Genomic DNA, 26207 nt, shown 5'->3' on the forward strand with positions numbered 1-26207 from the left:
ATTCACTGACTGTCAGAGACAAAGGAAGGATCACTCAGTGGAAAACAACACAGCTGGGCACGCTTTGAGGCTGGTCTGGGTGGAGCTTTGGTTTTAACTGCAGCCCTGGACCAGCTGCTGGACCAGCTTTGGTTGCACCAGACCAATGTGAAACCTTTGCCTCAGGTGACAATCAGGTATTGAAATTAGTGGGTCTCTTTGTTGCGTGAAGTATTATTTAACACCCAACATAAGCCACGGCATACCTGAATGGTGAGCTCTCTGCCTTCTCTGTTAATCTTCAAATGGTGCATCTCTCGGTTGGCAAAATTTCCAGAGTCAATGGTGAAAATGAGGAGCCCATCCTTACTCAGCTTGTATCGGACCTGTAAACTTCCTTAAAAGCAGAGCAAAATCCTACGTATAAAACCTGTGTCAATAATGAGATACTGTTCAATACCTTTACACAATATATAACTCGTTTTCTTTTTATTACAGTGGAGTAAGAAGGCTAAAAAGTCAAGAAAGAGGTTGAAGAGAAATGAAAAAGTTCAAACTGTAATGAAGTGTGAAAAAAAATGCACTAGAAGAGTTTTCCTTCCTACTAGCTAACAAAGTCTGCTATGGAGACCATAATTTAATTGAGTAACTAACTATATCAAAGGAGAGTGTGTCTGTCTGCAGGTCAGGCATTTAGCACTGCCACAAAAGCTGATCTACACTAGTCGGCTAAGGATCGCTTCCACCAGAGGGCATGCAGGTCTTACACTGTTCTGTTAAACTAATATTGGTGGATCTTACTACTCCTTTTCATCAAGATGCAACAGACAATGCAGAAGACAGTGACAACTGTGAGAATTACTACTTAATTTCAAACAGTTAAAGGCCCAGACTCATTATAATTTATATGCAATACAATCAAAGATATATTGTAAATGATTATACATAAAAAATATTTTTACTTTGGTGTTCTAACATATTTGAGGAAATAAATATAATTCATATAAAAATGAATGCCAAACTTCTCTTTCAGTCTTTGTATCAAAATAGCATTGTGACTTCTGATAAATAACATTACCATAACAAATCAAATGCACAAGAAAACAAGGAATCCAATATGAATTTTAATCCTTTCACAAATGACTACAGGGATAAAAATGCATATGCACACATATATATAATTTAAAAGAACCAATTCTGATAAAATCCTTTCAAGCTTACTTTTCTGGGAATTAAGTAGCAGGGAGAAAAAAAAAAATCTCTGAACTTTTCAAGCTCTTTTTACGAATCAGCAACCAAAATACAGGGAACAGTGGTACCATAGAGTTAAAAAGCTTTCAGGGGCTACTTAGTTACTGTCTCCAAGGAGAAAAAGAACACTGACAACACCACAACCTTGAGCAAAGGGTCCTTCATTTATTTCCTGTTCTGAAAATCATCACAAAAAAGCCTTTTGTCCCTTTCCATTTCAGCTCTTCTGTTAGCGCGAGTTCAAACCATTCCAAGTATGGCTACGTTCTGTAGAAGGCTACAGGCAAATGTTTCCTGTGCTGAACGGCAGGGACTGCCTGACTGTCACTAAGGATGTGTTCACACTGTTTTAGCTCTAGGACCAGTTTCAGTGTTTGCAGCAGCAACACTTGCGTGCACATCATGATGCAGCGCCATGTCAGAAAAGCCCATGGTACACCTGCACAAGCTGCTGCATGTGCGTGGTGCGCTGACAGTTATTCAGAGGCACCTCTGACCCCAGAAGCAGTCTGGCTGTTCAACAAGGCGAATGGGCAGTCCTGCCTGGCTCCTATATTCAGCTGTATTAATGCTGGAAGACTGCTCGCAGGTCCAGAGTTAGTGAGAGAGGACATGGGGCAGTTCTCCTTCACTGCATAGCGTGGATGCATCTGCTCCCTTCAGTCTTCCAAGTCCTGCCTCAGTAAGGTCAGCTCTGTTGTCCTGCAAGCTACTGTAAAACCACTTAATAGCGAGCTTAGAATAAGGTGCAAATTTCCTGCAGCAGGGGAATTTTGCCACCTCTACACAACTCACAGTGAAGTTGATAGTCCTTCCAGATGGACCCAGAGTCCAGTTTAAGATCATCCCTCCTTTTCCCTCACCAGCATGTTTGGCTTCTCGGGCTCCTAAGAGCTGCACTTTTTGTAACATTCAGTGTATCCCAGGTGAGCACTGCTGCTTTCTGAGCTTTGGAGGATAGAAACAGCTTCCAAAAATGAAGGGGAAAATAATAATGAACTACTGGGATGAAGGCTTTTTAGCTGATTAGAGAGGGCGGCTGGATCAGGTGAGCTTTTAAAGTGAAAATCAAAAAAAAAGGAGATAAAAGGCATTTACTTTTTCACACGTAGTCATGGATGTTAGAGGAGAATTTGTGAAGAGATCAAGGTCAGTAACAACTGCTAAATTATTCAGTGTGATATTATAGGTCCTGATTCAGCTGCCCTGAATCATACTGCAAAGCTCCCATCCCCTCATTGCATAGCCAGGACAAAGAGCTACTGTCCATCACCATCAATGTCACATTTAAGGTCCAAAATGACACCACAATCTCATTTTCAATGAAAGATACATCAACAGGGAATAACAATGTAAAACATTTTATAAACCACTTTAGAAAGACCTGAGAAAAGAAGTCCATACACAAGGAAGCTATGGGACCTTCTTCAGACTTGTTTGTTAGGGCAGTGGGAGAGTTGATAAAAAATGGAAAACTTGCCTGACCCTGCACACGGCAGCTGAGAAACAGAAGATCACACAGAAGAAGCTGAAACTAAGATGTGATAGTGTAACAGATTGGTCCAAACTAAATCACGTCCCAGCAGAAGTATTTTGTATGCTGCCTCTTACCTGGAGCCTTTGAAAGGGAAGCAATGCAAAAAATGGAAGAGGGCCCAGATTTCGCTTGTGACCTTGTACTAGTTGCTTAGTTTGTGAATGCAAAAAAACTTTCTCAACTCTTTTCAAATGCTATGAACACACCAGTATATAAATAGTACTGCTATATTCAGGTGATCAATGTAGCAACCAGCACGTTTGTGTTCGGAGAGCCAGCAAGATATGCAATCTATCTAGGCTCTCAGGTGCTGCGAACAGGGATCTATCCATTGACTTCATGAGAGTAGCACTGATTTTAAACCAGAAACTATCCTTAACATTTTTTGGGACTCAATGGAGGAAGTCCTTGACATCCATTAAGAACAGATCTTACTTTTTTCTAGTGGTACGATTTTACTTTAAATGTTTTGAAGAGATCAGTAAATAGCATCTGATTTTACCAAATTGCTTTAAATTCCAATGGCAACTTTTTTGGGATGGCTACTCTTCAAAACTATTGAATTAAAGTTGGTATTTTGCAAGGGGGAGATTTACATTAATATTAACCAGAAGAACATGAGCTCATCTCTCCAGAGGTGTTTTGGAATTTGCACCACCATAGCTGAGAGCAGATTCTGGATAGCATTCAGTACCAAAACTTCTTCTGTTTTCAGAGTACAGCAGATTACATTGCCATTTTGCTACTTGACAGGCAAAATAAATGGATTATTAATTAAGATTATTATTAAGAATTTTTTTTATCCTTTGGATTTTCATTATCTGGTCCACTGACTTTCTCTATCTACATCAGCCCAGCATCACTAACTGCAAATAAAAATATGTGCATCAACCAGCTCTATTCTCCCAGCTCTCTAGTCTTTCGATTTTGCATCATTTTTGCCTCACAATAGGGATTCTCGCTAATCATGAGCAGTGTAATTTCTGGTAGACTTGTTGCAGTCATGCCTGTCATCCTCTTTTCAGCTCCCCGTGTCTGAGCATGCACACCTGGAGTGCCATAATGCTCAAGCAATGCACTACCTGTTGTGTTTTCTTCCTTCTCTAATGTATGTGGAATTGCTGAAGGTAATTTCTATTAAGCACATAAAAGAGGGAGGGAAGGAAAGAAAGAGGTATGCTTTTGGCCTTAGGCTGGAAAACTTTACCAGCGTAATTTTGTGCATATTACCTCAGCAGTGTTAGGTAAGAGTAGATTCACACTTGATTATTATAGTCATCCCTTTCAGCTTCAAATTCTGCAGACTGCAGATCAGCATGCAGATATGCTGTGCTGGCTCCAGAACAGCCCAAGAGGGGAGCAGGCACACTATAGCCACAGTGTCACACAGTGCAGCGTGGCCTCTTTTCACCACTTCTGGGCGACATGAGTCCGCACGGGCTGCTGTGCTACTGTGATGAGACCACTACCAATATCAAAGCTGGCTTGCTACATTACTGTGGTCTTCGGTGTGTAACCTGCAGTACTGTAGTCCATGACTTAGGGCTGAACCACGTCTCTCTACTGAGGTCAACAGCTACATTTTAACAGGGGTTCCCCTTGTGCAGAGAGAAGTTCTGGGAAACAGACCAAAGGGCAGTATTTATGCCATCCCATGCTGGTGACTAGGTTGGGGATAATTTCCTGAAACAAAACACTCCAGAGACACTCTTTCAGTGGTGATGGAGGCCACGGTTAGTACTTGCTAGGAGTACACTAATGACCAGCATCAGCAAAACCAGCTTCCAGGCAGCTACAGGAACAGCATGGTGTTCTCAAACTGCTTCTGTCTTTTTGCTGAGGACAAGAAAGATGTAGTAGCAGCTCTTAAGTATAGTGGTAACAAGGACATTAAACTAGTTAGAGATTTCAAAATGTTCAGCCTTAGGACCAAAAATATATTCTCAAACTCAACAGCATGAGAAACACCTTGGCCATGATGTTGCATGTTCTATGTCCAGACCCTTTTCTGACTGAACACGTCAACAGGAGGGTTGTCTTTCTTTTGCCTGTGTCTACAGCAGTGCCTGAGTGGAATGTCAGAAACATCTGGTGGCTTTGTGGCCTAAGCCCACTAACTTTACATTCATTCTGGACTGTCAAAGCTTGTGTTGAAAATAAAATAGCAATTTTAAAATCATCAGCTGGAAAAGGGAGCATGGGAAAATATTACAGAGAGTGTTCTAGCTCAGAAAAAGACTTCCTGGCTTGAAAGACCTCACCCAGCACTAGGAATTTGGCAAAAAGGTTAAAGCAGCTCTGCAGAAAACAAAAAACTTGGATACCAGGAACTTGGTCTGTAAATCCATCATGCATAAGCAAGGTTCTTGTCACATGTCACCAGGACCACAAGTCTGGTGTCATTTAGTCTTCAAGAACCAAACAGCAAGCAAGGGAATATGTCCTTGGAGTCTGACACTTCTCTGCAGGACCTTCATTTACAGAAGCTGGTTTTAAATGAGCCCAGACTGAACCAAACACCTCCACCAACTTCAGCAGCACTTTCTAATGACTTAAACTGGCTGGACCAGCTGGCAAGACACCTTGCACTGCTCAGAGAAGCTGAGATTCATTCGGGGAGCACATGTGAGTGGCACACATAAAACATACAACTTTGTCACGACCACGTAACAATAGGAAAGATAATTTAAATCAGAGCAGCTGACAACTCTGATTTGGAAGAAATGTGTACATATAAAATAACAGAACACTGCATCAGGAAAAGGGCCTTGGACTACCTGTGGATTTCCCATTGCCTCAGAGGCACGCAGAAACAAAGGAGTTTAGAAACAACAGAACATCTTACAGCTGTCACAAACCAGCAGTCACCGTCATCAGACTGTAAGGTGTTAACTACACCACTGCATCCACCCTCAACACTCACCTGGGCTATAGCTAAAAGGGAAAATAATTAAGGAAGGCACCAATTAAAAAAAGGATGGAATATATCAGCGAGGCTACTGATGTTGCTATTATAAGAAGAAAAAAATATCCCAGAAAGTAATTTTAAGCTCATATAGTGGAAATGTTTTCTCATTCCTGATTGCAGAACAGCACATGACAGTTTTCAGTCATCTCTACCACAAAATACCTCTCTGGCAACTTGCACAGCTTCAGCGTGACACTGTCCCTCTTCATAGCCTAGATACATAAAAATGAATCTCCGTTTCCTCGGTTAGGAGCAGCTGGCTAAGAAACCTGCTCCTTAATTAGCAGCTTCTCCCCAGGGATATTTACTCAGTAAATTTACTCTTCAGTGGAAGTGCCGCTGGTGATTTGAATGAACAGGGCCCATCTCTCCAGTGTTCAGTGGTGTTTAACTAAGGAAGTACTTGCACATTTTTCAGAGGTGACTCTTGCTATTTGTTTTGCATGGAGAAAACAAAAAGGTGAAGCTGTTGAACATGTTTGCTGATATGATTACTCAGCTATTGCATTTGCTTAGGTGACACTGTTTAATAGGGTTTAAAAAAAAAGTCGATCCCCCCAATTTGAATGCCTCCCACTCTAATGCTTGAGACATTCAGGACTTAAGAATTACATGCAGGCCATTCTGTACTAACAAAAACCACTTTTATGTTGCATTTCTTCAACTTGGAAAAAACCCACACCCCCAAAAGGCCCTAAAGGAGCCTATCTGGAAGCACATGACCTCAGTTCACTTTACAATCCTGCTAGTCAGCTGGAGCCAGATTGAGAATGTCACTTAAACATCAACAAGTGTAGCCAGCTCCCGCATGACTGACAAATGTGTTTAACATTCGTAGACATCTCATTCCCACCAGCAGCCAGCTGGCTTAACATAGGCTGACCAGCAATTAAAAAGGAACTGGCAGATGCTTCTTGCTCCAAAGCTAGAAAATGTTGCAAGTCTAAAAGATGACCCAGAGGACCAAAGTCATAGAGCTACCATGCACATACCGAGTGGCTTAAAGACAGGGCTTATTCCAGCGATTTTAAAGGGAAACTCATCTAAACAAAACGTCCCACGTCCATGCCGAAGTGGCTGGGCCTAAAACGGGAATAGAACTAACTCATGGATGTGGGACAATACTAAACACTGTCTCTCCAGGTTAGCTTATGGGTAAGCATACACGCTGGTGTATTTGTGTACCCTGCAGGTGATGGACAGAGCCCTGCCACAATTTGGGATCTACCAGCTTGATGACAGCTGACAAATTGTCTTCCTTCATTGTGTCACAGTTTATCTGTTGGTGGAATAGATGACTGTCAACATCCTTTGGAAAATTACATAAAACCTCTGGGTTTCAGCGATTTAAAAAAATATTACGTCGTTATCATTATTGCTTTATTCCTAGTTACTTCTTTCTGGTGAAGGAACTGATTGCTGTTTCTTTTACAAAGTGATGCTACATTAATGATCTTTTTTCCCCCTGAAGGTGGAAGATGAAGGAAGGAGCTGAGGGCATCAGATGCAGTTAAATCTCCCTGAAATTACTTGCTTTCTGATGGTGAGATTTATTCTGGTAAATTTTAATCTGTACCTTTTTTACACATTTTGTGGAATTTTGAAAGTCACCTCAAGACCCTTAATTAACAAAAGCTATCTGTATGGTACTCTTCAGTCTGCTGCTCAGATCTCTCCTCCCGTCTTTTAACACATGCTGGATACCATTAGCCTACTCATGGTAGGCTACATTCAGTAGGCCCTATGGTTTACTCACCTTTGTATGTGGAAGAATCTTACCTGGCTTTCATCTCACACTGTACTTTTCGTTTAAGAGTAGTGTAGCAGCCAGGCTGGCAGGAAGAGTTTTTATTCTTTAGCCAGTGAATGAAATAAAGAGTATCATCCTATGAATTTTATCTCAAAAGTTCAACTTGGCTTTGCAAATTATGCATCTTCCCTAACTGTGTGAACAGCTTGCAGGCAGAAAAGACTGAGATCCTCTGTTGTGATACCCGGAGGAATTCATACTAACCTGCCCTCACCGAGATCCTGGCTCATAGATTCCGTTCTTTTCCTAATATCTTTCAACTGTTCCTGTTTGAGTTTTGGCAGTACAAATACCTGTTCAAGCAAGGACTTGTTTCACACTGACCTAACAAATAACCATAATGTTCAGAATAAGAACATGGAAAAAGCAGACTGAACAGAAAAAAAAAAGCAATCAATTTGAACACTACATGATGTCTGTGGAAGAGAAGAGCTAGCAATACTGTTTTAAATAAAACTAGAGAAGAATAATCATACGCTTCTCTTCTCAAACCTCCTTTTTGTTCTTGACTCATAATAAAGACATCACAGAATTTGTGGGTTAATGGTTTTCTGAGGTTAATGATCCTTGTTTGTGTTGAGCTTTACAGACACTGCCTGGCTGGTCACAAATCTCTGGGAAATGTTCTGCTCCTCTGACCAGTAAGTCCATCTACTAAGCACAGCCTGTTTCATAGGTTATGTCAGCTCTGTCACTGGAGAAGTTGGATCCTTTAATCAGTGATCCCCTCCTGATTATAGCAAACTCTCAAGGGAAATCTTTGAGTTTCATAAAAAGCCATAACCATTGGCATACAAAGAACTGACTTATGTTCTTAAGTCATCTAATGGAAAAATTAGAGGAAGGATGAAACATTTGCTTAGTAACAATCCTAGTACAAGAACCATATAATGGTAGCATTATGATGAATTTTTCTGCAGCAAAATATGTGCTTATATACATATACTTTCACTACTTCACCTTCAAATGCATCATACTTCTGCGATCTGTCACAGAATCATAGAACGGCTGATGTTGGAAGAGACCTCTGAGGTCATGCCATCCACCCCCTGTCCCCCACTCAGGCAGGGACACTTAGAGCTGGCTGCCCAGGGCCATGTTCAGATGGCTTTTGAGTATTTCCATGGATGAAGACTTCATAATTTGCTACAAGTTGTGTCAGTGCTCAGTCATCCCCATAGTAAAAAAAAAGTTTCCTGACCTGCAGACAAAACCTCATGTGTTTCAGTTTGTGCCCATTGCTTCTTGATTGGCCTTGAAAAGCCATCTGTCAGCTCCCTCAGCACTCCTGGGTGCACCCTGCCAGGGCCCATGGATTTATGTATGCCCAGTTTGCTTAAGCATTCCCTGATCTGATCCTCTTCCACCAAGTGTACATCTTCCTTGCTCCAGACTTTTCCCCTGGTCTCAACCTAGGATTCCTGAAGGCAAATCTCAGTCATAAGGATTAAGGCATAAACACCCAATTTCATCAGAGAAGGACAAAGTCACCTTTTCATTACCCAGCCGGCATAACTTGTGTGTTATGGGAAAAAACCACATACTAATAGGGACACTACGAGCAAGATAGAGAAGAAAGTTTCCTTGGACTCAGGTTTTTTCAAGTAGTATTATCTTGGGCTTTGTGCTGTTTGGAAACAGCTACAGTGCTCCAAGGCAATGCCTGAGCCAGCAGTTCTACTGGGCTACAGCTCTCACTACACAGCTCTCATGTCCACAACACAGATAATTCACAATTTAAGAATAACTGAAAAGTTGCTACTATCAATTCTCAGGGCTAAACAATTTGGCAAAAATAGTTCTAAGACTGTAATTTCAGAATTATTGAAGAGCATATATGTATCAAGCATCTATTTAAACATAGAAGTTTGCGACCTTCTGTCCTTCCTCCCCACCCTTTTCAGGACAGCTCCACAGATATCCAACAACAAAAATGACTTTTCAACTGCAAAAATGGAGCTAGGAACTGATGTCCTCTAGGAAATGAACACCTCCTCCAAGCAAATGGGAATGCGTGCCTTCTTCCTAGCTGATTATTTGCAGCCAGTGGTCTGGGGTTTTATGCCAGATACCGGTGAGTTCAAAGTCAGTCTATATACATGCAGAGCACAGATCAATTATTAATTGCACGCTCAACCTTTCCTGCTCAATGTAATTCAATTATAGTTCCCTTGTTTTTCCCTTGTGGGTCTCTAGAACATCTCTTGACCCTTCAGTATGGCAAAATAATCTTCATAAGTACAAACATGTCCATGAATTCAGCTAATGAGGCAGATCTTTCAGTTCTCTCCTCTTGGAAAGCAGATAAAGAAATCTGCCGGTCCTTGGCTGAATGTTGTCGCTGCTTCTCCTTTCCAGTTAGTTTTGCATACTTAAGAGATTTAGTGCCATATGCTAAAACAAACAAAAAGAGCTGGGTTTGGGTGCCAAGTTCACCTCTTCCTGCAAAGAATTTTTAGTGTTGGATTTGAACTGAGAACTCTAAGCAGCATTCCTATTTTCTGTGATGTGTGCTTACAAGCAGAGAATCATCCAAGGCACCAGAGCTGTTTATACCCACAGGAGTTTCTCTGTTTACATAAGGACACTGGTTGGGAGATCTTCTGCCATCCCAACCCTATTTACTCACGGTGCCACAGCCAGCTTCCCATTTACAGGCCATGGGGAAGATTTCTTTTACATTCACCATTCCCACTCAGACTCTCACCGGCCCCTCACTCAGTAAATAACATAAGCTTTCAGGGCCAACTACAACAATTGCTTGAAGTTGTATTTAGAAGATATATAGTCCTATCTGCCATATGAAATCACGTAATGGCTGTGAATAGACTGGGGTTGCCCCTCAGTCACTCACAGACAGTTGCTTGAAAACTAGTCTCCTCAACAAAGCTGTCTTCTGCACTTCTGATCTGTTAAAAATAACTGTACCTGAAGCTTGGCACTATTTTCCACTTCAGTCACACATAAATTGTGCAGGTTGTTTAATGGGTGTTCGAAGTCTATAAGCCAGAAGGTGCTCTCAAAAAAAGACAATAGTGCTAGCAATAGTATAGCCTAGAGGGTCTTTCTGCCACAGTTATGTTAGCTACGTGGTACCCACATCCCAAAACATAAACCCGCAAGGTAGTAAAGCTAAAGAACCAGAAAAATCACCTCCAAAACCCACCTCAGTGTTTCAGTAAGTTTTCCACAATTATTTTAGTTTTGCCCCACTGAACTCCAGAGCACACAGCGTGAATGGAATCAAAAGATTCTTTGTCTCAAAGATTGAACTAGATTTTTTACCTTTCTTTCCAATGAATGACAATAGTTTTGGGTTTGCTTGAGAAAAGTTGCTGGAAATGCAGCTCAACAGACTTGTAAAGCAGAAACAGCAAGGAGAATTTACATGTCTTCAACAGAAAGGCTACTTCTGACTTAGAGACAGGAGGAGCTTACAGTAGATTTCTAGTTTATTAAAAAAAAAACAACCACCCACCCAGTAGCTTCTCACTGATGACATTTGCTTATTTTTTGTACGGTATTAATTCAGCTTAGCTCTATTACAGATTTTGTTTTCTTTTCACATTTACTTCATGTGTCAACTGATTTCAAGACCTTATAGGACAGGGCAGATAGGACTTGATCTAGGTCCTGCTATTTTCTGAGTATCAGAAACTTAACAGAAGAATTACTCAAGCTGCTTTCATTTGTACTTTTGTTTTTAACTATGTTTTTTCCTTCTCTTTAATCTTTCCTATGCGATTTCAGAGTCCTGCTTTACAAAAGATTTTGAGAACAGAGCTCACTGTGATGGCAATAGGTACTGGATAGAAACGAAGAAAAAAATACTGAAATTGTTTAGTTTCTTATGAGATCAGATAATAAATACAGATAAATTTTCAATCACTGTTTGAGATTCTATCTCTTTTCTTCCATCTGGCTATCTGCTGTTTTTCTGGATCAGGTATTGTATTGTTTCCACAGAGGAAGCCAAGAACATGGAGAATCAAAGACTTGGGAAAACATTTTCTAGACAATATACTTCATCATATTCATATAATATTTGATTATTTGCAGGGGGGGAGGAAGAACAGAGCATGGAGAAGCAGCAACAGTTTTTCTCCCCCATCAATTATTGTCTTTAGGGATTAAGACAAAGATAATAGTGCTAAGGTACTGGTAACTTGCTGAAATCTCTGTAGATGCAAAAATGTACAGTGAAAATTTAGCCTGGGAAAGAAAAAAATACTACTTTCTTTGCAGTAGCTTCCCATGATATCAAAACCTTCTGTGGACTGACCCACTGAAAAGGCTAATTAGAGATGTTTACCCATTTTCTGTAGCTTAGTAATGAGCACTATAACTTGAATTTTCTGCAGCACTGATATTAAAAAAGCACTGTCAAGTATTACAGTACTGCTAATCTTTTGGATGTGGGATCAATGGGACTATGTGAGCTTTACATACCACATATGTATATATCTATATACACATATAAATGCCCATCTATATACATGCACACATACCCATCTATATACAATGCATACACATCAATGTACGTGTGTAATTTGAAACTCCATGGGTACAATATTAAGACTGGGGAGGACAATGCTAAGTTATTGCCTGCAATTGTCAAAGATTTAGAAGCATAACTATTAACTAATGGCAGAAAGAATCCCTAAGTCATCTTTAAAAACATCAGCTTTTGAAAACTTACCCATAAGCTGCCAGGACATGAGCCAATTGATCAGAGGCAAGAACAACCTTGTGATATAGGTAAGTTCTTTGGGTGGGAACCATTTCTAGAAATATTAGATGCTAGATCCTATTGAGCATCTCATTTTATAGAAGGAGGTAATCAGTATAGGTCTAGAGTTGTATCTTCTACATTGACGTATGGTGGTACCCAACATCTGTCATAACTTTTATCTCCTTCATGAACCACCTGCCCTCTAAGGCTCCAAGCACTGCAGGGACCTTGTGTGTGGACAGCATTGATCTGGATGGGTGAAGCCACAAGTGGGCATGTGGAGATTTTATTTCCTTTCCCTGACCTGACACTGGCCTGTTTGATCTCTAAATGAATCATTTTGCTACCACAAATCTAGTGTCTCAATCAATACGTACTGTATGTTCTGATGATAGGAACTTCTTTACAGACTCTCAGTACAAAGTGTATTGGCATTAAATATGATTAAATTAATTTTACCAAACCCAATTGATTTTACAGGTAATATTTCACACCTGACTGCATTAGACCATAGCTGCCTATACAAGTTCACTTTCATATAAACCCCTTTTAATACAGTCTAACTACGAATAACCCTTGCAGACACTTTCACTTCTTTTATGTTAAATATTTAACGCTAGAAGTCTGAAGTACCAGAAATATTCTTCTCATTGTCACTCTTATTAACTAATAATTTGCCTAATTATTTTGTGGCTAATAGAAAAAAGAAATAACAAGATACACAAGTAGTAGCTTGTAAAATACTTACAAAAGGTGAAGCATTAACACAGGTTGTTCCAGTATAATTTCTTAACAAGTGGAAAGGGTCTTGGGGCTATGGCAAAGAATATTCCTGTTCACCTCTCAAGTGAGAATGCCCATTCCCATTTCACCAGGAGCCTAACCTTTATTTAGCCTATCAGTTATCCAGCAGGGACCTGCTCAGGTCCTACTACACACTGCCAGACTCAGCAAGCTTCCTTGAAAATGAGCCAATAAAAGAGACTGAATCGCGCTCCCTTTTAATGCTACAAAGGACATTGTTATTCATAGTCCAGTAACTTTATGGCTAGCATAAACCTCTTGGAGGAAGAAAGAGTAACATATCTCAACATTATTTTCATTGGAATAATTTCAATTCCAACAAGACCAAAAAATAAGAGGATAAGAGATTTTAAAAAATTATTACATTTGGGACAAAAGGCAAGGGATATACATGCTGAAATGATTGTCTTGAAAAAATGACACAGTAGCATGCACAGATCAACCCTGAAAGTGACTTTCAGGAGTTAACTAAGGTCAGCTCAGGAGTTAATCAAGGTCAGCTAGTTCTCTTAATAATTCTTTGCACATTCATAGTCCAGAGTTTTGGAGCCTGACATCTCACTAACCCTCTAAACTACTGTTATCTTCATTTTACAAGCAAGTAAATAGAGATACAAGTCTGAGAAAACCACCGTTGTTTCATTTGCCTGAGTGTGCTGAGAGCTGCTCTACCTAATTTCCAGAAGCACTGAGTTTCTATCTCTATCTGAACCAAAGCGGAGACCTGCAGATGGTGCAGCCACAACGAAAGGCTTATCTCTGCTCCCGCTGAGCTGCTACAAGAGATGATCCCAGTGTCCTAATCCCAACCCCTTTCGCAATCACCATTAGAGTCTCCCCTTCCAGAACTTCACAATTATAGCCTGCTTATGATTGTACTCCATCAATAAAAGTCAATTGGCTCATGTTTCTAAGGTCATTTTACACTACTCTGGCAGCAATGAAGGTGCTTTAAATTGATATTACATTTTCACTCACTTTAGGGCTACTTTTGATTGCCTCAGTGGCATCAAGAGACCCAAGTGTAACTGAGAAGCAGATTCCAAGGTTTCACCCTCAGCAGGAGCAAACCTCTGCCACCCTGGAGCTACACATTGGAATATTCATATTTCTGAAAATCATAATCACTTCCCTCCGAGAGCAAAGCAGAGATGGAAGTCTGGGACTGGGTGGGAGAGGAAAGAGGGTTTCCGTAGTAGTCCCACCGCACTGCTGCACCTTTGGTTAGGGGAGATGGGTCCATACTGATACTGTCCCAGCTGCTCCTCCCAGGGATTTGGATACTCATCCCATACCAGCCTGAATGCTAGCTGCATGACATAACTAGGAGATAAACCAGTGCAAAGCCCATACAGAGAATAAAACTTCTTTTTTTTGTTTCCCCCTTATAGTTTCATTTGATGGTACTTGAAAGCTTACCTACTTTGGAATTCACACACTTTCAGAGTGGTCTGGGTCATTGGGTCAAAAGTACATATTCAACCACATAGCATTAACTTTCTATTGTTCTGCCACAGGCTAGTGACTCACCAATACGCTTACTCATCACTTCCAGTGCTCCAGTGCCTGATAACTCTTGAATAATTCAAACATCCCCATTTGTCTAGGATGATGTTTGTCTGGAGTGAGTTTTCTGAAAGCATTGCAAGAACTCAGGAGCCAGAATCTTACTGAGAAGACATAGGGACTAAACCCCTAAAATCTTTACATGATTTCAAAAACTCCCCACACCATGTGCCTTTTAACAGAAAACAGATTTACAGGTCGTTTTGGTCAGTGAACCTAGAAAATGTTGACATTTTCTGGCGCTTTAATATTCAGGTGTGCTAGCCATACTCCATTGAAACAACCCAGTGAAGAGCAATGCAAAAGGTTAAACTGTACTATATTTCTGCACCGAGTGCTCTTGTACATTCATGGTATTTCTCATTCCCTTATCTTGGAGGCCTAATGAATCTCAGTGTGGAATAAATAGCAAGGAATTGCTATTGTACGGTCTTGCCAAATGAAAGTCAAAGCACATTTTAAGCCCCAACAACATGATTATTCAAAGACTGAATAGGCAAGTGTGGCACCGAATGCCAAATAAAGGGATATAAATAAGAGTGATGGCCATTTGCATGAGCTGAATACCATGAAGTTGATAAAGTTGCAGACACAGAAATGAACTTAAATCAGTGCAGAATTCTATATTATTCTCCCAAAAAAACACTTAACACAGTTATACTGGTGTCCCTTTGGTAGCAAATCAAGAGCACTTACCATTCTTGGAGAGGATCACAGCCAAATATTCATGAAAGTAGGTGTTGATGTACAGCAGAAGGCTTGGAGTATGCGCTGTGAGAAAGCTAAATGCAATATTTTCCTTGGACATGACAGCATCCGCATAAATGGCAGAGCTTGGGGTACTTGCATTTTTTGTGACAGGATAAGGTTCTTGGAAAATATAGGTAATGGAAGTGCCGGCTTCAAATACTGCAGAAACCTCTGAAAGCAGATATACACCAAGGGAATAATTTCAGTTACTGCATTTTCAGATCCCCCAGACAGGCATGGACATGAGCTGACTGTCTTGGAAGCAGACAACTGCTCCTGACCCAGCTGACATCACTGTTCCTTGGTTTGGACAAGCAGCATGTCCTTCCTTACAGTCTGTCTGTCTGGCACAGAGAAGGACAGTGTATGGGCACAGGCCTCTAAATTCAGCTATTTAAGTGCTGGAATCAGATCTCCACAACATGGAACAGGCCAAAATGTCTGTCAGCCAAACAAATGCCCAGTTCACCATCTTCTGACAGCCGACAGGTAAGGCAGTATTTTGTCTTGCCCCCGCAAAAGACAACATATTTGTCCTTTCCAGTCTCCTGTTTAAACAAAGTCATTATTAAAGCAAGACATTGACTCAAAGAAAGCCAGTCCGGGAAGCTGTCTTTGGTAGCTCCAGAAGAAGAAAAACATCTACCTGTGCATGCTCAGATCCCAAGAACTTGTGTCTTCAATAATCACGGCATAGTCTGGCCATGAAATACAGGTGTGATAAAAGCAATTTTTTCTAATGTGAGGCATAGTGAAGTCAGGATGGTGATATCTTCAGCTACAGACCAACTGCAAGTACTTTCCCTCGTAAAGCAGCTCCACCTCCACAGCAGCATCCCCTAACAGGGCACTGTGTGGTTATTTGTTACACCCCTAGTGGCACTGGTGTCAAACCCTCAGCTCCTGCTAGTGAGCACAGCTCCGGTACAACTAAGTGGATTTACACTGGCAGATGATGTGCCCCACTCAGTAACCCTGCTGCGTTTGTGAGGTGAGGGGCAGCCATGGAAATTAAAACACTCACATTGCACTTTGTTGTTATGGAGCAAGAGTTTTGCCAGTTCCTTCCACTCCCAAAGAGCATGCTGTATCTACATTGGATCTTTATTTGCCCTGCTCCTTTTTCTGGTCTTGGCAACATCTCCTGTGAGCCACCAGAAAGGTTCAGTGAGGACACATTCACCAGAGACCAAACTATGTGAACCATTTTTCTCCTGAATATTTCATGCTTATTTTTAAAATCTCTTAAAATTTGGATGGGTTGTCACAGGAATGGCAAAAAACCATAAGATGACTACCTCTTTTTGTCACACCATTGCCCCAAAACTCTGTAAAGAAAAGCTCTGAAGATTTTGTTAACGTGGATGAAGTTTAAAAACGGGCAAACTAAACATTCAGGCATGGGCAGGCAACTGTTATGAAAAATTTCAGCCCTATTTGTTAATGACTTACCCAACTTATATGCAATTGAATACAGGAATCATAGTGGGATATAGTTGGTAACTTTAATAGTACAACTATCAGCATTTTAATTTCTGGGGCCATCACTGAAATCCACAAAAGGAGGCATTACAGCCTGCTCAGGAGAAGTGCTTAGTAATGCTAAAGGGACAGCTGATATTAGAACTTCTTGTAACATGGGGGACACAAAGCTGACAAAGATGAAACTGTGCTGTAATTCAGAGACCACTAGGGACTTTGGCCCACCTTCCTTGCAGAAAGGTCCTTCGTAGGCTGAGTTGGTACAGTCACAGGAGTAACCATTATACTTCTCCACACACTTTCCTCCATTATGGCACAGGTTACCGTAACTGCTGCAATGTCCTGGACATCCAGGTTTAACACCAGGTGTCATTTTAGCTCTCTCTTCAAGGTCAAGTTTCTGCCCATTTAAATGCAGAGATCGAATGCATCCCAAAAAGCCCTTTTGTCTGGAAGCTGTTCCCCCTGAAAAAGAGAAAAAAGGACATTCATTCTTTGGTGAGTGTGCACAGTAATCAAAGTCCTGAAGTCCAATCCAGAGATACAAACATGAATCCATGAATTTTTTTAAATATTATCTATTACATCAATGCATACAGTGGTAAAAGATGACAGATGGACAGCCCTGGAAACTAAAGGTCTCTATTTATCTTTACAGAAGGACTAAAAAGCTGTATGTGACACTTTTCTTCTTGTCATTCTTCTCTTTCCTGCCTTATCTACTGCCCTGTCTGGCATTTAAACTGCAAATTCATTTGGGAAGAAGATTAGCTTTGTTATCGTACGTCTGCATATCATCTAATACATGAGAAACCCAAACCTAAAATGTTCTTTTTTCTATTTGTTGCCATAGTACAAAGTATAAATAACACCCTAATCCCAACAGCAGGTGAGTTACAAATGCTGATGGGTCCAGATAGCAGGGATGAATCATGTTCAGCACCAGACCTGCTGGCTGAAGGAAAATGGCTTGAGTCGGAATTTATGCATGACTGCCCAACCTGATGTTGCATGTTAACATTTGTTGTAGGCAAGAAACATGAGTTCAGGTCACAGTTGTGTTATTTATTACAATTGTTAAAAATAACTGCATTTCTTCCTAAAGACCAGGCCTGTATGGATATATGCAAGAAGGCAGTTCAGTCACCACCAGCTAACTAGTTTATCTGCCCAATGAAATAGCTAACAGTATTACAACAAAGACACTTTTCCCATGAGAGGTAGTCTCTGAGAATAATAATGACAAATGTTTGAGTACTTTGTGAAAACATCACCAGTTTTCTTACTGTAGGTTTCGTTTGGCAGTTGCCAATGTTTTGCTTTTGAAGATACTGCAATTCTGATTGCTGCTAAGAAACCTAATTCTAGTTCATGAGTTATCAGCCTTTGTAGGCCCTGAAATGCTAGCTTCATTGGTGATTCTCTCGCAAAAGCAGTATGAAGTAACCTTTCCAAATTATTCTTCTGTAGAAGTTTGTTCTATATCAAAGTGCATGAGATAAGAGATTACATCTTTCGGTAAGTACCTACAGAAGATCATCTGTTTTTTCATAAATTAATTAAAGCAAGACTTCTGCAAACTAAGAGAATGAAGCAACAGCATTAAGAGCAATCTCACCAAACCCCTACTGTTCTGTGATACTATTCTAGCATATTTTTCTTTCTGGTACACTAATAGCAAAAATAGTGGATTTGAATTAGAGTAATTGAACTATAGATAGTATGTGTGAGACAAGTTTATTTCATGCTAATTTTATGATGCCTTTCTCAGAGAAACAAATATTTTCAAATCCTTCTTTAACCAGCTCTTTTTTTGAGGTGAGCAAATGTTAGCTTACTTATTTTGAAGGTCATCTGAGCACAAGAATCAGGCCTTCTGCATTTGCTGCACTGTGCACACAATCCTTTTCTTTGGAGGTTTTGCCCCAAACCCAAACATTCCATACAGAATTTCCAGTAATGTACAAATAAGTAGAAATGTGATTTCTCCCTCTAGGGTTACTGGTTACTCTGTTGTTTTGTTTTTTTGGTTTTTTTTGCATGGGAGGGAATCACAAATATTACAAGGATAAATGACAGTTCCCTTGCCTCTTCTCCCTGCACACATACAAATCCCACCTGTAACATTTAAAGAATGAGTACAAACTATTGCTAACTATCCCACAGATGTCATATTTATTGAATACCCATATTCTTACTGCTTGCTCTCTAAAGCACTTTGGAAAGCCATATAAAGTAAATTTCTCACTCTTCTCCTCTTCTAGTGTCTGGAGAGTATAGAGGTTAACAAAGACCATCTATATGGTCCTAGATCCACAGAGTATCAATTAAGCAAATCTGTTTATTAGCTGGGCATTTATTTGGGCAGCGTCATTCAAATGACTAGACCTAATCTTAAAATACATTCCTGCAAAACAGAGAAAACCTGAAAACAAACAAACAAAGCTCTTCCCCAAATTAAGCATCACAGATTCTTCCTATTCTAAGAGGCCTGTGTGACTAGGCAATTTCATGGATGTGACCTAATTGTTTTGATCAGGAAAACAGGTTTTAGGATAAAGCTCAGGACCGTAAACACCAAGGTTAAAGGTGTTCGTTGTTGAGTGGAAGTGACAGTCAAATGAGACATGTTATGTTCAGCAAGGTATTTACGCAGCTGAATTTTACTGAGAAGCCTTGCGGCGAGGAAGAGAAAGTCTGAGAGGAGGGGGCAAGATTCTTACAACTGAGTACACATAGTGTAGCCTGGTAACACAATTGGCTAAATAATTAACATTCTATCAATGAATTGAGGATTTGCTTTAAAAAGCAAAGGACTTTTTGTTGGTAAGAGCTGGATTAGGGAGGCTTAAAGCAGTGTGAATAAGTATTAGGAGCATTCTTGCTTTATGTAACTATATACAAAGAACAGGAAAGGGCATGGGAGCATGAAAATCATAATTATTATTATTCAGAAGTAGAACTTGCTATGGTATTCCTCAGAAAAAATCCAAGTCACACTTGCTGGTCTCAAACTGAAATTTGTACAAAGCAGTCAGGGTACACAAGCATTATTTCCTCCTCCTGGCCTCCAGAATATTCCGAAGTGTCTACAGGTTCCTCTAAATACAGTAACAGTAAACAAATTATGTGTCTTCTTTTCCTCTCCTTCCTTTTCTCTGTTTCCCAAGGAAGTTTTTCAGATGTTGATTCTCTCTGGAGTATGTTGCATTTGGACTGTCTACAACAAGACAGAGGAGTTTCACCCAAGAATTCCTCACTTTGCTCTGAAGACAAAACCAGGAAACGAAGGACTTAACTTTGCTAGTCTTAATGTACCAAATGAGGCACAAAAACTACTGATCAAGGCTTTATGCATCAAATTAACTTCTTAGCTTTTGTATTTTGCTTCTCTGGTGTTACCAGTCTGACTGCAAACCTTGTTCTCAAGGAGGTCTGCAAGGACTCTTTTCCCTCCCCTTCCCACACTGGAGTGTTACGGTCATGCCTCCTCCACTAGATAAGACAGTTTCATCTCAGACTACACCATGAGAAGAGATGATGGCACACCTCCTCCAGGACCACAGGGATATACCAGGAGCCAGCTGCACCACCCAAAAGGATGTCACTCATCTTGAATGGTGAAAGTAACTGTCCATTGGAAGGAATGATTTTTGTCTGTCCCTTCAAAGCAAGTAATATGCCAAATGAGCATGTTGCTGGGCAGTTCAGTGCAGTTGATATTATCTAGCCTGTACATTTGTTTGGGGTTTTCTCCTTCAGCTGTAATATTTTTAATTAACAGAAGAAACATAGCCAGGTGTAAGGATAACCATGCTGTGACTGAAGATTGCAAAGCAGCCTGAAGCAGCCAGATACCCAAGACCCACAAAAAACCCCCCAGAGAAATGGTTTTCTAACTCTTTTAGGCTGCTTTAAAATCCAAGCTTGTTTGATTTTGAGTGTACTGGCAATGAAAAGTCATTTCTCCCCTCCACTCTGCACACAGAGAAAGCTACCACAGGAGCCTGCCACATAGAATCATAGAATCATTTAAGTTGGAAACCCCTTAATCACTGTCAGCATGCAGAACGCTGCAGAAACAAATATCTTGTGGATTATAGGGGGAGTAGTGAATAATATTATGTGCTGATGCTTCTTTTCTTTTTACAATGTTGTTAATGCATTTATTTTTCAGATGGGATAAAATTCACTCTGCATGGCTGAGGTATTAAATCAGTTGCTTCCTATTAGAGAACGGAATGAGACCTTCAGCAGAGACAACTAATGCCACATCTCTGTGTTGCTGGACTTCTGCCACCTTTTCCTGGAGCACACCCAGGGACAAACAGTGTCATAATCAGGAGGCTGCCCAGGTTTCCATCTCTTCTGCTGCTCTGAGGAAAAGTCAGGAAGTCACAGACAGTTTTGGCCTTCACTGTGGTAAAGGCATGGGCTGAAAAAACACTCCTAAAAAATTAGGTTTTCAGTCCCTTTTGCTCAGGGTTCAGTAAAAGTGTGGATGGACAACTGAATGCATCTATTTACTGCACAATGAGAACTTTTCACCCCTTGGCTGAGATAAAGTAACTATGTCCTAGAGTTCACTGTATATATTAAGTATAAGCAGAGAAAAATTTAGGTTGGAAGTCACTGCAGGGATCAACTGGTCCAACCTGTTCCTCAAAGCCCTGCTATATTTAGATGAGGTACAGATTCACTTATCCACCAAAAGCAACTTGACCTTTTCTGCACAGCTGCTACCTATCCACTCAGTCCTTAGCTTGTATAGATGCATGATGCTAATCTGCTCCAGGTGCAAGGCTTTGCATTTGTCTTTGCTGACAAGGGTTCCTGTTGGCACATTTCTCTGTTGTGGTCCTTAAGTACCATGAATTTCCATGATGCAATTCATCGATTATGTCACTTCAAAACCACCATGAAGTTTGTGGAGGTAACCTGTTTATTTTTCTGAGGCAGAGAAGCAAGCTTATAGGCAGATACTACTTTTCAGATGTGAGATGGTAAGCAGTAGATATAGATGACTTATGATAAATCCATCGGTTTTACTCCTTTAAAAAGACACAACCAAAAATTTGCAAAAGTCTATCCAGTCATTAAATTCAGTAATTTTTTTCTAAATGGAAACAGTACCTTGGCTAGATTTCTCTGATGTTTCTAAGGTGTCTAGCAGCCCAACCCCACTGCCTTCAGGCCTGGCCTCCTGTAGAACATGTTCTTAGGATCATATTAGCATTTGAGAAACAAGCGATCAGCAGCATGCTTCATACCAGAAGACAGAAACCTTGCACTGTGAGTGTTAAGCCTCCCTTCTGTGAGTTCTTCACTGAAACTTCCGCTGGCTGAGTCTATCAGAGATCATTTTATGTATAAATCAACAGCTATGTGGGAAGGACTCCTAGCCATTGATGCAGCTATATCTATTTATTAGATTCATTCCTTATGTACAGAGCCCAGTAATTACTGCACACAAACACTATAAAAAGCTCATATAATAAATACCCCAAAACCTTCTTAAATCAAAGGGTGTAGATACACAGATAAACTTTATTAAAATGAATTGACAGATTGAGGTTTGCTACAGCATTTCAACTAAGTAAGAGAATCCATTTTAAGGAAAGAATTGGTAGTTACCTGAGCGACCCCGAATAAGAAGCAGGTTACAACCCACTCCATCACTGAGCGGATTACTCAGAAAGACAGTGTTTGAATATAGACAAGGGAGAAGTCCCTTGGTAATCCCTGATTATATTCTCAAATACAAGCTGGTCCCAATTTAGATTTCATTTGCAAGGGAGATGGGGAAACAAACTATATGCAAACAGAGATTTTTAATTTTTTTTCCCTTTGAAATATCACTGTCAGTTAAAATAATTGTATTTGCTTTGACTGTGTTCATAGTTCTCTCACACATGCACTCCATGGCCAAATAAGGGTCTTGGCAGACATGCCTGAAGGAACAGACTTTAAGACCATATTGTCATCAGGCTTTGCCCCAGAAACTTATATGACAAATTTGTGCCTTTTACATTCCATCTAAAAAGAGAGATCACATTTCCTACAGCAAATTACACAGCCAGAACCGCACAAGAAGAAATACTATGAATTCTTCAGCAATAAATATGTTTCAAGCAATGTCAGACCCTAAAACCACCATCTAGTATAGTATGGTTAAACTATGGTTAGCGCTTTGAGTGTAAAGGCAGTAGTTTGGGTTAACTTTATGTTGCCTGTGCAGAAGTGAAGGAGGAGAGAGCAGAATTACTTCACCATATGCAAGCTCAATGATAAAACAATAGCATTACCAAGGTACGGACATAGAAATACTGTATGTATCTACAGAAACTCTTATATGGTCCTTACCTACAAATAGCTGGCTGTTGAGCTGCAAGCGGAAGTGCCCCTCCGCAGGTGCCTCCAGAACCTTCTTAGGGAGGTTGTCCACCTGGAGGGAGGTTTGCTTGAGGTTCCTCTCCGCTCGCACGTAGTGCCACTGGTTGTCATTCAGGGGTGTGGGAGACTGCACGGTGGCTTTTGTGGGGCCATTCCCAACATCTATGGAGAAGGTGATCTCTTTGGGGGCTGGAATAAACAGATGTGAAGAAGAAGTGAAGGTCTGAATTAAATTGGGGTTTTGACATCAAGAAATCTTACATAAATACAGGGTCCATTAACTTTTATGTCAGCAAATAGTACAGCATCATTTACCTCCCATCTCCTGCACAGCAGCTTATACATAAATCTAAGCCTGCAGCCTCACTCTTTGATCTCTGCTGTGATTATGCTTGGCTGTGGGTACCCATCCTTTTTTTGGTATAGCAATTACAGTGATCTAGAAACAGCAGTTCTCTTTTTGAAGTAAGAGTGCCAAATACTGTACAAAAGTCGTACAATGGCAGCAAAAGGTTTTGGACAAATAATGCCAAGACAGGAGAAAGGGTGAAAGAGCTCTTTCTGACTGAATCTTTCAAAATGTACGTACTTCACAATTACAGAATTTGGCTGCATGTGGTAGGAGAGAATCCTACAAGCATTCATTTGCCTGAATAAGCCTGACCCAAGAAGCAAGGAAAAACAGATGAGCAAAACTAGTTCACTGGTGATCCGAAACTAAAGAGGCATATGTAACAAATGTCCGGAGATAATAGGGCTCCTAGAAACAGGATGATAATCGGCAAACAGCCATATAAAGGAGTCCATCTTGCTCTGCTGGAAGCCTGAAGGGGGCCAGAACTTTTAATATTCCTGCTACTGATTATTATTCCTCTTTCTAAAATGCTAAATACAGCAGAAAGGCTAAGAACAAGGTCCGCAGACCATACAACCAGAAGGTTGTGGATTGAAAATTCATAAAAACCCTGTTATTTCAAACCCAACAAATTGGATAGGTCTGGTTTTGGAAGCTGCTTCTTAGACAGTTAAGATAGGAAACACTCCATAGGGATAGACAAAGATCTATTCTGAGCCCCTGCATCTGCTAAAAGGCTGTTTCCCTTCGAAGCAGCTGGTCTGCAGAGCTTCCTTGATACAAGGCCTTTAGGCTGCAAGTTCCATCTGGCAGCAAGAAACACAACACCAAACTACTAATGAGAAGCCTAAAGTTTAAAAGACAAGACCTTCCCAAACTTCTAAATAACTCGTTTCTCTAGGAGTAAAGATTTAACACACGCACAAAAGCTTTCACTACAATCCTCTTCACGGTTTGCAGCATTTGTTCTACTCAAAATGCCATTTTTACTTCTATTTCCCTAAGACTGAAATGCAGTACACTCAAGTACAACCAAATTGGACTTTGATGTGCAATTAACAGTAAATCATACTTCATTACCTTGTGATAATGCACCATGACATTTACCATTGGTTTAATGAATCAAAGGGCCTTGGGGCCCTGTTTTATTAAATTTTATGTTGGGGTTATTATAAGCATATTACAACATGCATAGCATTCAGTTTGTTTTTCCTAAGCTTGACAGAATTGGGAATACAGAAGTCATATTTCATGTCAAAGCCACAGTATTGTTTTGTCACTAATAAATATTTGAAGTCATCAGGAGTGAGGTAAAACCTCACTAATTAATTTCCCTGGTACTTTCCTTTATATACGGAGTAGCAGTTACACCGCAGTCGCTTACAAGATTTTGAAGTATTCAAGGCCTATTACAACTGTGACTGACTTATCTTGCATTAGCATCCTGTTCTTCATAGAGTCACCTCATAGCTGTACCATACACAAGAGTTCCTCTGAAACACTAAGGCTGCATCAGACTGGGTATGTACTGATACAGAAATAAAGGTAACCATCAGAGTGGTTGTATTAAATTTTTCATCTTCCAACTAAAATTACAGTCTACATGTACACCTAACCCATAGCTTTTTCTCTAAAGGGAAAAAAAAATTACATTGATATCAGTGTTGAAAAAGTGAATTCACTCACCTGTTTGTTTGCGAAAGATAAACCTAGCCATAACAAGATTAAGTGTAATGACCAAGGCTGTACAGGGAAACTGAGAGGAGAGGTAGGTAAGTCTACATTAATGGTTCTTTATGTCTCTACCTTATCCTTTTCAGGCATCTCCAACCATCTCAAGACAGAAGAAAATATGTCCTTCCCACCTCCCTGCACCTGCCAAATCACCAAAGATTCCTCGGCAGTGAAACTTACAGTTAATTTCAACTCGTATGAAGTCTTTAATCCCAAGGTTTTCCAAGAATACCCCAGAGACAGCGGAAGTTTTGAAGAAGAAGGAGATGTCTGCGCTGACCTCGGCGTGGAAGGTGGGGAAGTGCAGGTAGGAAGCCTCCGTGTTGAAGGAAGCAGCGTTCCAGAACTGCCCTGCAAACACAACCCCCTTCTCTATAGTTAATTGGCACAGGAGAGCAGCTGCAAGCTGCACATGGAGAGCTACCTTCATCAGATAAATACATTTTAAAAAATAAAAGTAAAAATAATCATAATCATTAAAAAAATAAAGACACACACCCCCCCAAACAAAAAGAAAGAGGGAACATTCTGTACCTATGGAAATTGAGAAGAGCTGGTACTCACTGTCTCCATAGCAACGCAAAGGGCCGATTTTCCAAGCAGCCTCAGAATTTGATCTGTTCGTGTCAGTGATGACTATCTGAGTTACAGGCAAATGGTCTTTGAAAGCAAGGAGGCCGGTATCATTTGCCCTGGATTATAATAAACAAACCAAAAAGAGACAGATTAACCACAGACAGGATCCCCAGCATTCCTTATGCGAAGCAATATTTGAAGATGCTCACTTAAAGATGAAAGGTCTTTTGCAGAAATGCCTACAAGAGTTGTGACCAGTACATACTGCTT

General features: G+C 40.4%; 1 protein-coding gene across 5 annotated transcripts in view; it reads right to left on the minus strand.

The window, feature by feature from the left end:
* Positions 1–26207, minus strand: part of CNTNAP5 (contactin associated protein family member 5) — a 318700-nt gene that overhangs the window by 28899 nt on the left and 263594 nt on the right. For 4 of the 5 annotated variants that reach the window (XR_013929928.1, XM_080398712.1, XM_080398710.1 and 1 more), the window contains 5 exons: positions 25542–26053; positions 23243–23461; positions 17105–17344; positions 15344–15568; positions 246–376 (listed from right to left, as the gene is read on the minus strand). Coding sequence is in view for 4 of the 5 variants with exons in the window: in XM_080398712.1 (XP_080254838.1) it covers positions 246–376; positions 15344–15568; positions 17105–17344; positions 23243–23461; positions 25542–26053 (1327 nt within the window). In the remaining variant the exon portion in view is untranslated. The remainder of the gene's footprint in view (positions 1–245; positions 377–15343; positions 15569–17104; positions 17345–23242; positions 23462–25541; positions 26054–26207) is intronic. The other variant, XM_080398711.1, reaches the window with a different exon arrangement.

The sequence above is a fragment of the Falco punctatus genome (assembly GCF_963210335.1).
Source record: "Falco punctatus genome assembly, chromosome: 8".
Classification (NCBI taxonomy): Eukaryota; Metazoa; Chordata; class Aves; order Falconiformes; family Falconidae; genus Falco; species Falco punctatus.